At 43.9% G+C, this 12861-nt stretch overlaps 1 protein-coding gene across 2 annotated transcripts in view; it reads left to right on the plus strand.

Annotated features, from left to right (window-relative positions):
• Nucleotides 1–12861, plus strand: part of KCNC2 (potassium voltage-gated channel subfamily C member 2) — a 94764-nt gene that overhangs the window by 225 nt on the left and 81678 nt on the right. The window contains exon 2 of one of the 2 annotated variants that reach the window (XM_044455405.1): nucleotides 71–528. In XM_044455405.1, coding sequence (XP_044311340.1) covers nucleotides 71–528 — 458 coding nt within the window. Of the gene's footprint in view, nucleotides 529–12861 lie in introns of both variants that reach the window. The other variant, XM_044455404.1, reaches the window with a different exon arrangement.

Consider the following 12861-nt stretch of genomic DNA (forward strand, 5'->3'; position numbering starts at 1 on the left):
CCCGGCGGCGGCGGCCTGCTGGACGGCGTCGGCGGGAGCGGCTGGGGCCCGCGCGGCCATGGCGGCGGCGCGTCCGCGTCCGCGCACGGCGGCGGCGGCGGCGACGCGTGCTGCGAGTTCTTCTTCGACCGCCACCCGGGCGTCTTCGCCTACGTGCTCAACTACTACCGCACGGGCAAGCTGCACTGCCCCGCCGACGTGTGCGGGCCGCTCTTCGAGGAGGAGCTGGCCTTCTGGGGCATCGACGAGACCGACGTGGAGCCCTGCTGCTGGATGACGTATCGCCAGCACCGCGACGCCGAGGAGGCGCTGGACATCTTCGAGGCGCCCGACCTCATCACGGGCGAGCCGCCCGCCGAGCCCGACGACGAGCTGTCGGCCAAGCGCCTGGGCATCGAGGACGTGGGCGCCGTCTCTTCCTCCTCCGCCAACGGCTCCCCTCTCGACGGCAAGGGCGGCCGCTGGAAGAGGCTCCAGCGGCGCATGTGGGCGCTCTTCGAGGACCCCTATTCCTCCCGCGCCGCGAGGGTAAGGCGGGAAGGGGTGGGGGGGGGGGCGCCCTTCCCAGGCTGTCTGCTCGTCCCCTCCAGCCACCCTGAGCCCAGAAAGGCCCACGTCCCTAGGAGCCAGCCTGACTGAGAGCTACTTCTGAGCAGACATCCCTGGGTTCCCACAATGTTGTATTACTTATATTTCCATAGCAGTGGCATTTTTAAAGAGAGCTGCAGCACAATCCTACACGTGTCTACTCAAATGCAAGCCCTCACTGAGTTCAGTGCACTGGACTCACAGCCAAAGGGTATGGGACTGTAGTTTGAAGTATTTCACTTTGCTTAACTTGGCAAAGACCACCTCCTTCACCCTGATCATGGGGCTGAAAATGGAGACAGGCAGGTAGTGTTGACAGATAGTGGTCCAAGGTGAATTCCTTTCATGTTCAAAAGAACTTGCCATGTATTGGACTCTTTGTATGTCAAGGGAGGATTTGTTGTTGTTCAGTTGCAAAATCATGGCCGACCCATCGCAACCCCGTGGACAACGTTCCTCCAGGTTCTCCTGTCCTCCACCATCCCCCAGAGTCCACCCAAGCCCACACCCACCTCCCCAACTGATCCAGCCACCTTCTCCTCTGCCATCCCCTTCTCCTTCTGCCTTCAATCGCTCCCAGCAACAGGGTCTTTTCCAGTGAGTTCTTCCTTCTCATTAGGTGGCCAAAGTATTTGAGCTTCAGCTTCAGTATCTGATCTTCTAAAGAGCAGTTGGGGTTGATTTCCTTTTGGACTGGCTGGTTTGATCTCTTTTCAGTGCAAGGGAATCTCAGGAGTCTTCTCCAACACCAGAATTCAAAAGTGTCAATTCTTTGGTGCTCAGCCTTCCTTAAAGTCCAGCTTTCACAGCTCTACTTGCTTAATGGCCTACTAAGCAGTTGAACTGCTGGCCTACTAGTATTACAAAAGAACAAGCTATTGCATGTGGAAAGTCAAAGGCACACATGAGAATTTTGCACATAAGCATCCATGATGTTGATGGCTGCTTGGTGCTCTGTAGGCCTTGCGAGATGAGGACCACAAGGCAACTCAGAAGAAACTGGCTTGATGATAGTGTTGAGTGGAAAAGGACCGAGACTTTTGGAGGAAGCCATTCAGTAGGTAGACAGCAAGTTTATGATGCAAATTGACAAACTGAGAGTAGCCCAGTAATCATTAACAGCCCAAAGGGCTGAAGCATGAAAATGAGCATCAATATTTAGTTTTCTAGTATGTATTCTAGATTTGTTGGTGAGAAGGTTTCTCAAATGGCTCTGATGTTTTCATATATGTCTATGAAAACACATGATTAGAATTGGTTTTCTGGCCAACTTTCTTAGAAAAGATTGTGTGTTGGGTTTTGTTTTTTGTCTTGTATATGTGGTGCTTTGTACCTTGCATATGGCCATACTATCAAAGTACCAAGCCATTGGAAAGCAGCTTTGAAGATGCCCCATGCATACAGAGAACCAAGAACATCAGCATCCTAAGCCCCTGTCTAAATGTGGCTCAAGTTATCTAGAATCCAGCAAGGTGTGTGGATGAAGTGGGGAACTTCAACTTACAAGGAGCAGCACTGAGAAAGTCCTCTGAAAAAACAAGCAGCTTTCTTTTCAAGAACCCCCTTAATTTGATGCAGGGACCCTGTCATGTAGATGAACCTGCACTGGGCTTGATCTGCCTGTGGTGATCCACTCATTTGATCTGTGTGGATGAGTAGAAATCAGTGGTGGCTGAAGCACACTAAATGATTGAACTATATGTGTGGGGAAGGTGGAGAATGGAAGTACTGTAACAGGACTTTCCATTTCCAAAATTAAGCACTCTCAAGAGTGTGCCTTGAGGACAAAACAAGGATTATACTTACAGGTTTTTCAGGAACCATCTAAAATATGCTGCTTTGAATCTGGCCATGTGTGAATGAATCTAGAATACATATCTGAAATAATAGTAACATAGTTACTCTGTAAACTGAGAACGCTTTAATTTGTTTTGTTCTGATGATTGTATCATCTTCTCTAGCACTTTGAACTACAAAGTGTTTAACCTTCTAAGTCTGATTTATTTCCACAGTTGTCTTAATTTTTCTATTTTGTAGATGAGAAACTGAAACTGATAGACAGTGAGAAAGAGTCATTTGAGTTAGATTTTTTTCAACAGAGAACTATATACTTTTACTCTTTACTGTCCAGGAGTGTCTATGTCCAGTTTTCCTCATACAAGGGCCAAAGCTCTTGTTTCCTGATATTTATTGTTTTAAACTTTTCTTGCATTGAATCTTAGTGGGGAAAATGGGAGGGAGATGGAGCTGCTTAATGCTTTCTGGTCAAGCCTTTTCTGCATTGGAACTGCTCCCCTGCAAAACTACTTTCCAACCCCCAGGAAAAGTATATTTTACCCTTTCACCATGTGACTAAAACATATAAGTTCCTACAGTATTGTTCATGTTCCCAGGAAGAGTATAATATCCTCATGTAGGGAAAATGGTAAGGAGTATATAAAATACATGATTTAAGAACCTCCTAAAAATATCCTATGCCACAAGGTGCATGAATGCTAGTAAAAGGGATGGAGCCCTGAACACTTCCTTAGGCAGAAGTTTGAATGCAGACAAATTTCCAAGTGGCCAAGAAACCTACTCTATGAGATTTCCAGACTGTACAAAAGTTTTAAAAAAGTGAATGGAACCTTCCTACTTACTTTGGAGTGAGGGTGGATGGGTGTTTAAGGACACTGACGATAGGTTTAGCCAACATGACAATGTTGGGGTAGGGTCAGCAGACTCTACCCCACTTCCCTCTTATTGCATAAAGCTGGAATAGTTTTGCACTGAAAGTTACAGAACCCCACTTCCCTCTTATTGCATAAAGCAGGAATAGTTTTGCACTGAAAGTTACAGAAGAATGCATGCAACCATTTAAAGAATGCATTATGTTTGTTCTTCACTTTATCATTGCTTTTATCTGAAACTGGAGGGCTTCTGCAAACAAGGGAATTGTTCCTGTGAATGTTGACTTGTCTGTTGCTTCCTTTCATGGCAAAAAGAAGCAAACGACCCATCTCAGTAGGGTTTGTTCATTTGTAGTATGCTGATATTTCTGTTGGATAAATTTACCCTAGTTCTCAAACTTTAGTCTCAGTCGTGGTCGGTGTGGTAGCACAGTGAAATGGAAAGCATTGGACTTGGACAGTGAGATGAAGGTTCAGGTAGGCGAAATATCCTTCAAGCCCCAAAGTTCTTTACTTTGTGAGTGGCCTTGTATCAATCATTACTTCTTAGCCTAACCTACTTCACAGGGTTGTTCCAAGGATAGAAGGAGTAGAAAAATGCATTGAAAAGTTCTGCACTTTTTCAAGAAGAGACGGGATGCAAATGTGGGAAATAACACATTTGCTTCTATATTGTATCAGTAAAAGATTTCTAGATGCCCAGCATGAGAAACGGGATGTAAAATAAATGTATCAGTATTCTAGAATTGTTATAAGAATGAATGAAACAAGGATTGTAAAAGGCTGTTCACATTAGGTCCCAATCTGGACCCAAATTCAAGTTGTAATCAGATGCCCGCTTCAGCATTAACACAGTTGAACATAATGGACTAAAGATCCATTGGACTGCAGTGCTAGAAGCATTATGTGATTTCAGCTGGCCTTGTTCATGCACCTTTATAACATTCAGGACACAATCCTTTGCAAGAAAGAGGTGGGGGGGGTGGGGGGTGGAGGGGGGGGGGGGAAGCCCTGCAACACCCAGAAAGTCATCTTATATCCAAATGTTCTAGTCAAACTGACTTTGGTACAAGGTATTTGGTAAAAGTTTGGTATAAAGGTGTTTTGAAAAAGAATGCTAAAATACATGCATACAAACAAAATGGAGTGAGATAGCTTTAGCAAAGGCAGGGGGAGGCAACATGATCCCCCCTCCCCAATTCTATGCTACAGCCCCTGCTGCTGAAATTACAGCTGAAAAAAAGTCAGCTTGCCTAGTTTCAGTCACAAACCTCTTTCAAAACGATTATATTAGCCTGAAAACCAATTCAGATGCAATCCTATACATATTTAGACAGGAAAAAGGTCTTACAGGTCATATCCTTCTGCAGTCAGCATGGTTGGCTGGGGAATGCTGGGTGCTTTAGCACTATTTTCTGTCATGTATGAGATTGTGCCTTTAGTCCTTGATGTGCGAGTCCCATTCACCCATGTAGATAAGAATACTCTTTCTGCATATACATGTTTGCGAGAAGATACTCTCAGTGCAATAGTTTGTGCCTTACCATTGAATATTTCAGAATGACTAGACAGCTATGCCTTGATCAGGATAATTAAAACCAAAAGCATAAATACAGTATTTACTGCTACAGTATGTAATATCTGGTGTGCTCATGGACATAAATGCACACACTCATCTGTGACATCACTCGTTCTGTTCTGAAGGAACACATGGAAGGGGCAAGAGTTTCCCAGTTGGAAAGTAGGCAGTGATAACCTTACCAGCACTTAAGTATGATAGTCTACAACAGCCGCCAAACTGCCAAGTGGGTGGGGCTACAGCCCCTTTCATCCTCCAGCCCGCTATGCTAGAGCTCGTCGAGCAAACCTGGCCTTACTTTTTTCTAAGATCTCTGTCACTTTACTCAGTGGACGTAATCCAGTGTGAGTTCTCTGTTCTGTAAATTAGAGAAAATATTTCACAGTGGGAGAGCAATTATTAGAATAAATTAGATAATGATGGGCTTATATCATTTGGGTATTAGTAAAGTCCTTGAGACTTTAACAGCTTTCAGAGCTTAGGTGATTTCCATTATCTCAGGCAAACTTCTTTAAAATATATTGAGATTTATATGGACCATAATTCATCAAATACTTCTAAAGATTTTCAGTTTTATCACTTCTGATTTTTCACATGGCTAACAGGATCGTCACCTGTAGCTCTATGGATAGGTAGCACAACACATAAAATAACCTTTGTATCATATAAAATGTATAAGATTCCCATACATATATATATTTGAAGGCAGATTGATTTCAGTGGACCAACTGTTTAACTGGTTGTAGGTGAAGTGTGGGCAAATTCTATAGAAAAAAAGCAGAAATGATGGTTAATTTTAGGCCTCCTGTGGATCATATCATTGCTTCATGTTTCTCAAGATCAGTTGCTTTCATATAGCATAACAATGACCCAGAGAGTGTTCATGCTCAGTCAACATTGTAACACTTAAAAAGTATTCCTGTTTCGGAAGACATATTTTCCTTCCCAAGCCGTATTTTTCAAAGTTATAAAAGCCTTGTATTTTTTGGTTCCTCATGTAGCTTTACATCTGCTTGTAGATGTAAAATGTACATCTATATCATATCTAACTGAATGTATTCCAAGTGTAGGTAGAAAATCAGTAAAAAATGCTTAAGCCAATGGTCTTCCTCATTTTTCATGCTCAAGCTACTTTGGCTCCTGGTACCACTACTAAAGAATTGAGGTGCTGACGGAGACTCCTGCAAGTCCCTTGGACAGCAAGGTGATCAAACCGGTCAGTCCTAGAGGAGATCAACCCTGACTGCTCTTTAGAAGGCCAGATCCTGAAGTTGAAATTCAAATACTTTGACCACCTAATGAGAAGGAAAGACTCCCTGGAGAAAAGCCTAATGCTGGGAACAATAGATGGCAAGAGAAGAAGGGGGCGGCAGAGAATGAGGTGGCTAGATGGAGTCACTGAAGCTGTTGGTGTGAGCTTAAGTGGACTCCGGGAGACGGTGGAGGACAGGAAGGCCTGGAGGAATGTTGTCCATGGGGTCGTGATGGGTCGGACACGACTTTGCGACTAACAACAACAACTACTACTAAAACACTTAGGAGGCCTTTTCAGGATGATGGAGGGCTGCCTCACTTCCCCTCTAGCCTAATGGTGTCACTCTCCACCATGATCATCTGAAAGCCTTTTTGGACCTCTCCCCCCCCCCCCCCCATCCCCCTTCAAGTCATCTGAGCAAGCTTCTTCGATCAATCAGCAAGTCACCATGCAAACAAGTTTTGACAAGCTTGCTTGGCCCTTGGATTGCCAGGAATGCTTTTTTTGTCTACTCCGATCAGTGCTACAAGTCTTCCAACACAGGTCTATGTTGCTTCTTGCCTAAGCTTTCAATTTATTCCCTGTGCCCAGCGTATGTGCAGAGCACCACTCTTGGACTCCTACCTCAGCTATTGCCTGATTTCTCCTGTATTCTGCACTTCACATTCTGGCAGCATCCTTACAGCTGATGAGCTGTGGGTCTCTGGACTCCCCACCCCCAAAGCCTCCTCTTGTAGCCCAGATCACAGCAGCCGCCACTCTGCTAAAGCAAACAACAAGGCATAGTTAGAGAGCCCCTGCTGAGAACGAGCAGCTACTGCAGAGAGGCGGCGGCAGGGGGGGGGAGACAGAGAGCTGCATTTGAGTGATTGGGACCCCCAGTTGCCCTTGTGCCATGCAAAGAGGAGCAGACATTTTCTGTACCTGTGCACATGCTTGACTTCATGAGAGTTGTCTCAACTGGGTCATCCTAATGGTGCTGCTTCTTTCTTACGTATTGCAGTTTAGTGAGATAATAGAGACGAGCAAATAGTTCCTTGTTTGGCAATCCTTTCTCTGTGTTTCTTGTTCTCATATAAAATAAGTGCAAGACATTTGGATTTGCCATACAACTGCGTTTTATGGTGTCCTTTTAATGTGCTTATTTCTAGTTTGACATCTAAATACTCTAGTTTTGCACCCTTTTCCAACTCAGAATTTACTTTGCTAAATGGCTGTAGGTTTGCCATATGTGGGGCAGGAGGAAGAGAAAATGCTGTGGGGAGCGAAGCTTTCATAGTCACATATTGCAAATAAAATCTTCCAGACTGATCTGGCCCAGGCATAGTTCAGGTAATGTGACTGTGTAAAGTTTAGGCAAATGTTAAAACAAACAAAAAGGTCTGCATATAAGTTATGACTACTGTTTCAGTTTAATACAAAGCATGATCCCCTTGGGCCAAGGGGAAGCTCCCATGATCAAAGACCTTGATAGGATTTGGTGGAACTCCATTCAGCTCTCCACTTATTTAAACCAGTGCAGAGCCATCGTCCCGTGTCTTGCCCATGACTTGTGCCCTACTTGCATGGGTCTGAGGGAGGCACACACAGATCTCTCTTTCCCCCCAACCATTCTGTTGTATGGCCTGTCTCTGTGTGTAAAGCAGATGGAGGCAGGGAATAAAACCGGACTCTGTCACCTCCCACTGACACCCCCTTCCTCAGGATGAGTGGTTATTGATGCTGCAAAAGTCTTCTCCCTGTAAATGGTTAATAATCCATAAAGGAAATAAACAGGAACATCTTTGCCATTATGGTAAGATTAGCATGCATTACCTGTTTAGAAAATTACAGTTTAGCATAAATGATTAATTTCCTCTGTACTAGGTGAAATGACTGCTGCATACGGATAGTTCATTACATACAAGAAAGGCAAAAGGGCTTTTGAAAAAGAAATGGAAAGCATGATAATATAGTACATTTGCTGACAGTTCTATTCTGCTTTCCCCATATTTTCCAGGGGGTGATATACATGTAGAGGACTGCAGCAGCTGACTAGCAGAATGCTCTTGCAGTAGTTTGAGAGAGTGGCAGCTGGAGGCTGGGCTGACACCTGTTGCTTAACAAGTTGCTTAACAACGCAAGAAAAATGGACTCGGTTATCCTAGAGCTTGCATGGCGTATCTCTGAAATGACATAGGAAAATGATGATTCGAGAGAGTTCTTCATGGCCAGCTTCTGCATTTCTCCCTCTAGAGCTGCACTGTCTAGTGCTCCTCTTGTTTCCATGGAAACAGGTCAGCTTCTGCCTTCTTGTTTCCATTGAAAACAGCATCCCTCTGCCATTTCTGAATCTTAAAAAAAGTGTCTCCATCGCTTTGACATAAACATCATAGAGAAGAGCTGCACCATTATTTCAAATAATGGTTGTGTGTGAATGTGCGTGCATATGCCCAGGTTCGGCTATGGTAGAAAAATCCAGAGAAATACCTCAGAGTCATGAGTCAGTCATAATTTGCATTAGCAAAGCAGGGAGAAGTTGGCTTGAAATTGTTATGCTCACATATGTAGCTCCTGATAAAGAAAATGTGGGCTTCCTTTTCATTTGGAAAGCCTCACCAACAATATTATTATTTTTTTCTTTCTTGATGGTAAAACAGAAAGGGTAGTCTCATATATATTTGTTTATATTTAATATTTCAAAATAAAAGGATTTCAGAAATCCAAACTGGGAGTGGAGTCTCTGTAAAATGAGCTACAATGAGAATATTTGGGATGGTTTTTCCAGCTCTGACTCCAGTGCCTTAGATCTCAGGGTTGATCATCCAGTAATGATGGGATACAACAAAGCAAAGTAATGGAAGAGGCTGAAAATTCCCACATGTTTTGTTGCTCAAATACTAAGAAGTATAATACTAGAACCTAGAATTTTTTATATTTTTCTAGCCTTGACAACCAGCACACTAAAAATGTTGTTTAGACAATGATAATCCATTTTCTGGTTTCTTCAGAAGCGGCATAACAGAAGTCAATGGTGTGCATAGCATGGAGTTTACCCAGAATAGAAGCTTTCTCCTGAAAAACAGAGCTCCAAACACTGCCTTGTAAGAGCTCTACCCCACCACCCCCAGTCCCATGTTTGGGTGTCATTTTGGAGAGCCTGAGGTATTTGATGGGCAGCACATGACAGTTTCTCATTTGTATTATTTGCACACCTCCCTGCACAGATGGCAGAACAAGTACATAACCCACAGCTGATGCACAGTGAGAAAGGACTACATCAACTATGGCATTATAATTGTTGCACCTCTCAGTACCTTTGGAAATATCTGGGTGTTGATTGGACAGTTTGCAGAGTGAAGTGCTATTAGGGATGCTGGCATGCTTTGAACATTGTTAATACGATGGGGTAATTAAAAGAATGTTAAAGCTAAAAGAATATCAAAATCCCTTTCGTTGAAATCATGTGGCAGGAGGAAGGAAGTCAATGGCTGGGTTCACACAAAATGGCATGCACCCTGCATGGTTTGTGGTTTTTCATGATGAACAGTTAGGGTCCAAGCTGAGATGTGGGCAGCCAGAGATAAGGCAGACACACCATGATCAGGACAACAGAACTTGAGGTGGGGCAGAGTCCAGACATAGAGTTTAATGGCAAGTTCAATAGCAAAGTCCAAGTTGTAGTAACTAAATATGCCAGGATCAGGAACCAGATATGCATTTCAGGGCAGAAGGAGGATGTGGTTAGAAACAAGCTAATTATTATTTATTATTTATTACATTTCTATACCACAAGTAGCTGAAGCTTTCTGGGTGGTTTACAACAAGGTGTAAAAATGATAAAATGCAATAGATAAAAACAATTTACAATAATTAAAAATAATTTAAAATGGCATAAAACATTAAAACAATAAGACAATAAAAAAGACCTGGCCAAGAGTAATAGGCACTTAGCTAACTGTGTCAGGCCCCTGAATCACCAGGGAGGTCTTTGACGTCCTCTGCAAATAGGGGTGTCTTGACTTGGTGTGAAAAACATGGCAAATTTGGTGCCAGGAGGGCCACAGCAGGGAGGTTATTCCAGAGATGGGAGGAAGTACCAAGAGGCTTTCTCCCAGTTGCCACCCTCCACACCTCTTGAGGTGTTGGCGCCTGGAGGAAGGCGTCAGAGGTTGAGTGTAGTGTCTGGGTAGATAGGGGTTGAGAGAGATACTCTGACAGGTATTGTAGTCCCAAGCCTTGTAGGGCTTTATAGGTTAATACCAGCACCTTGAATTGGGACTGGAAGCACAGCCAGTGCAAGTGGGTCAGAACTGCTCTTACAAGTTTGGACCATCCAGTCAAGGGTTGAGAGCCTGAAGGACAAACAGAGGTGCAGGTACCTTGGACAGGATAACAGGGCAGAAGACACAGGGAGGCAGGATACATGATAAGGCAAGATATGGGGAGCTGTAGGAGACACTGCAAGGTGCAGGAGACAATAGGAGCCAAATGCAACAAGGGTCAGGCAAACTGCCAGAGCTGAACCACAGCTAGCAGACAAACCTGTACTGCTGAGGCAACATGACAAGTGGGATACACAGTAAGGCAGGATGGTGAGACAAGATAGGTCAGACAAGAGCCAGGCACAACAGCAAGGCCATTGGACAAGGCAGGATACACAGCAGGACCCAGGAGGGGGAACCAGGAAATGCAGGCACAACTGCAAACAGGAAGAGCTTTGTTGCTGAGGGCAGCTCTGGAGGGAGGAGCTTCCTCTTCTTTAGCTCTTTCCCCAGACTCCCAGCTGGTACTCGTCAGTAGACTGAGAGCTCCAGCAGTGCCTGGGACTAATCCTGAGAATATGGTGATGGTTGTCCTTGTTCTGGCCACCAGAGCAGCCCAGAGCCTGACATGATCTACCCAACAGAGACTGGGTTCAGACAATGCCTGGGTTCAGACAATGCAACATATATAAATGTGTGTGTGCTTGTACATATATATAATCATTGTTGAACTGATGTGTTTTTCCAAAGTCAGTATTTCAGCATGGTAAATTTGTTGTTTAAAAACCACAATATTAAACAATGGTTTGTTCTATGGTTACTCTGTACCACCATGGTTTATTGTGTTGTCTGAATCCAGGATCATGGCTTCCATGGTCCAGGTATGCAACTACCACAGAGTGGCAACTGCAGGAGCTGCTCCAGCCAGCTAGCCCTTATGTGTGGAGCAATGAGGAAGAGGCAGGCAACACAGGCAAGGAGCAATGCACTTTGACGTTGAATTTTGCGCACATATAACCCTACTGTTTTCTTATTGATAATTCATATTAGGAATGCTTGTGATATCAAAATACTTTCCCCAGGATCTTGTTGCTACAGAGTGTGGCAATACAAAACTACACAAGACATTTCAATTGAAAGAATTGGTAGCATCTCTTCCTATGAGAGGGGCACACACAAGATGATACGTGTGTGCACTGAAAAAAAAATTACTTTCCTTAGATGCAAGCTATGTGCACAGTAAAATTATATTTTTCTTAATTAACGTTTCATTTTCTGCTCAAGAGCAATACTAGCCCTAGCTCTTGGTCCTATCCCATTTGCTCAAGGGACTTTCCTCTCCAAAATTCTTACCTGTTTATAAAGCTAGCCAGATGTGGGGTATGCTATTTAAATTAGTACTTATACAGGTTATGTTTAGAGTGGAGTATTTTCTTCTTCCTATGGTCGTTTTGTTTTTAACCTATGATGTGAAATGATGGAGGCCAGAAAGCTGGCCTGATAACCATTTTCAGTTTGTAGAAGGAAATGCTGGATGAAGTGTATGGCTAAGTTAGCAATCTTATGACTAGAATATACAGAGTTGCCTTAGGCTGTAAGGGGAGGGTTTCAGCCAAATGTTCTACTGAAATGAGATAATTTCTATTGCTGGTTTAGGCACATGCATGTGATTACCATTCTCTTCACTCCTGTGTCTTCCTGAAGTCAGACAATATAATTTTTGAATAGACACATGCAGTGAGCCTCAGCTATTGGGCAGTATACAAATAAATGCAAACATTAAAGAAAGTGCATCTGTGGAGATAAGTATACGAAGGAGTATGACTTTAGGGCAGCCTTCACTGGCCTGGTGCTTTCTAGATATTTAGAACTTCAGTTTCCATCATTCCCAGCCAGCATCACCAATGGTCAAAAATCCTGGGAGCTGAAGTCCAAAACATTGGGTGCAACATTGGGAAAATCTGGTTTAGGGCTACAGAATTTTCAGTATGGGCTACTGAACTCTCTTTTGCTGAGTGCTGTTGAAATGCAATGGGTGGCCCGGGAGGGGAGATAACTGTCGATTCTCACTTGCAAAGTTTACTTGGTTCTTGGGAATTCATTTGTTTAGTTACAGCAATCAGTGAGGTAGTACAATTGGTAGATGAGGTTGTTACTGTAATAAAGGAGGAGGAGAGCTCTCATGGCATTTTGAGTGTGAGATGTGAGGCAGAAGCATTAGCAGACCATGGTTGGAGACAGCATTGTTGGGCACTCCAAGCCAGACAGCATCCGCATGACTGCACAGTGCTGTCTCCAGGCACCTGCTCTCTCCACTGGGTGTTCGCATGCCCCATCAGTAAGGATCTCCTCTCCCCCACAGCCATTGCTGAGTAGCAACAGAATCTTCCAACCAGCTTCACTCTATGGCACTACTACATTGGCTGATGCTGCACTGGTGCTTGTTAAAGGACAGTCATAATACAATTTAAGAGCCATGAGCAAATGCATATGCTTCTCAACAGATGATAAAGTGATGCCACTGAT

Source organism: Varanus komodoensis, unplaced genomic scaffold, assembly GCF_004798865.1.
Source record: "Varanus komodoensis strain SLA01 unplaced genomic scaffold, ASM479886v1 scaffold8, whole genome shotgun sequence".
NCBI classification, from domain to species: domain Eukaryota; kingdom Metazoa; phylum Chordata; class Lepidosauria; order Squamata; family Varanidae; genus Varanus; species Varanus komodoensis.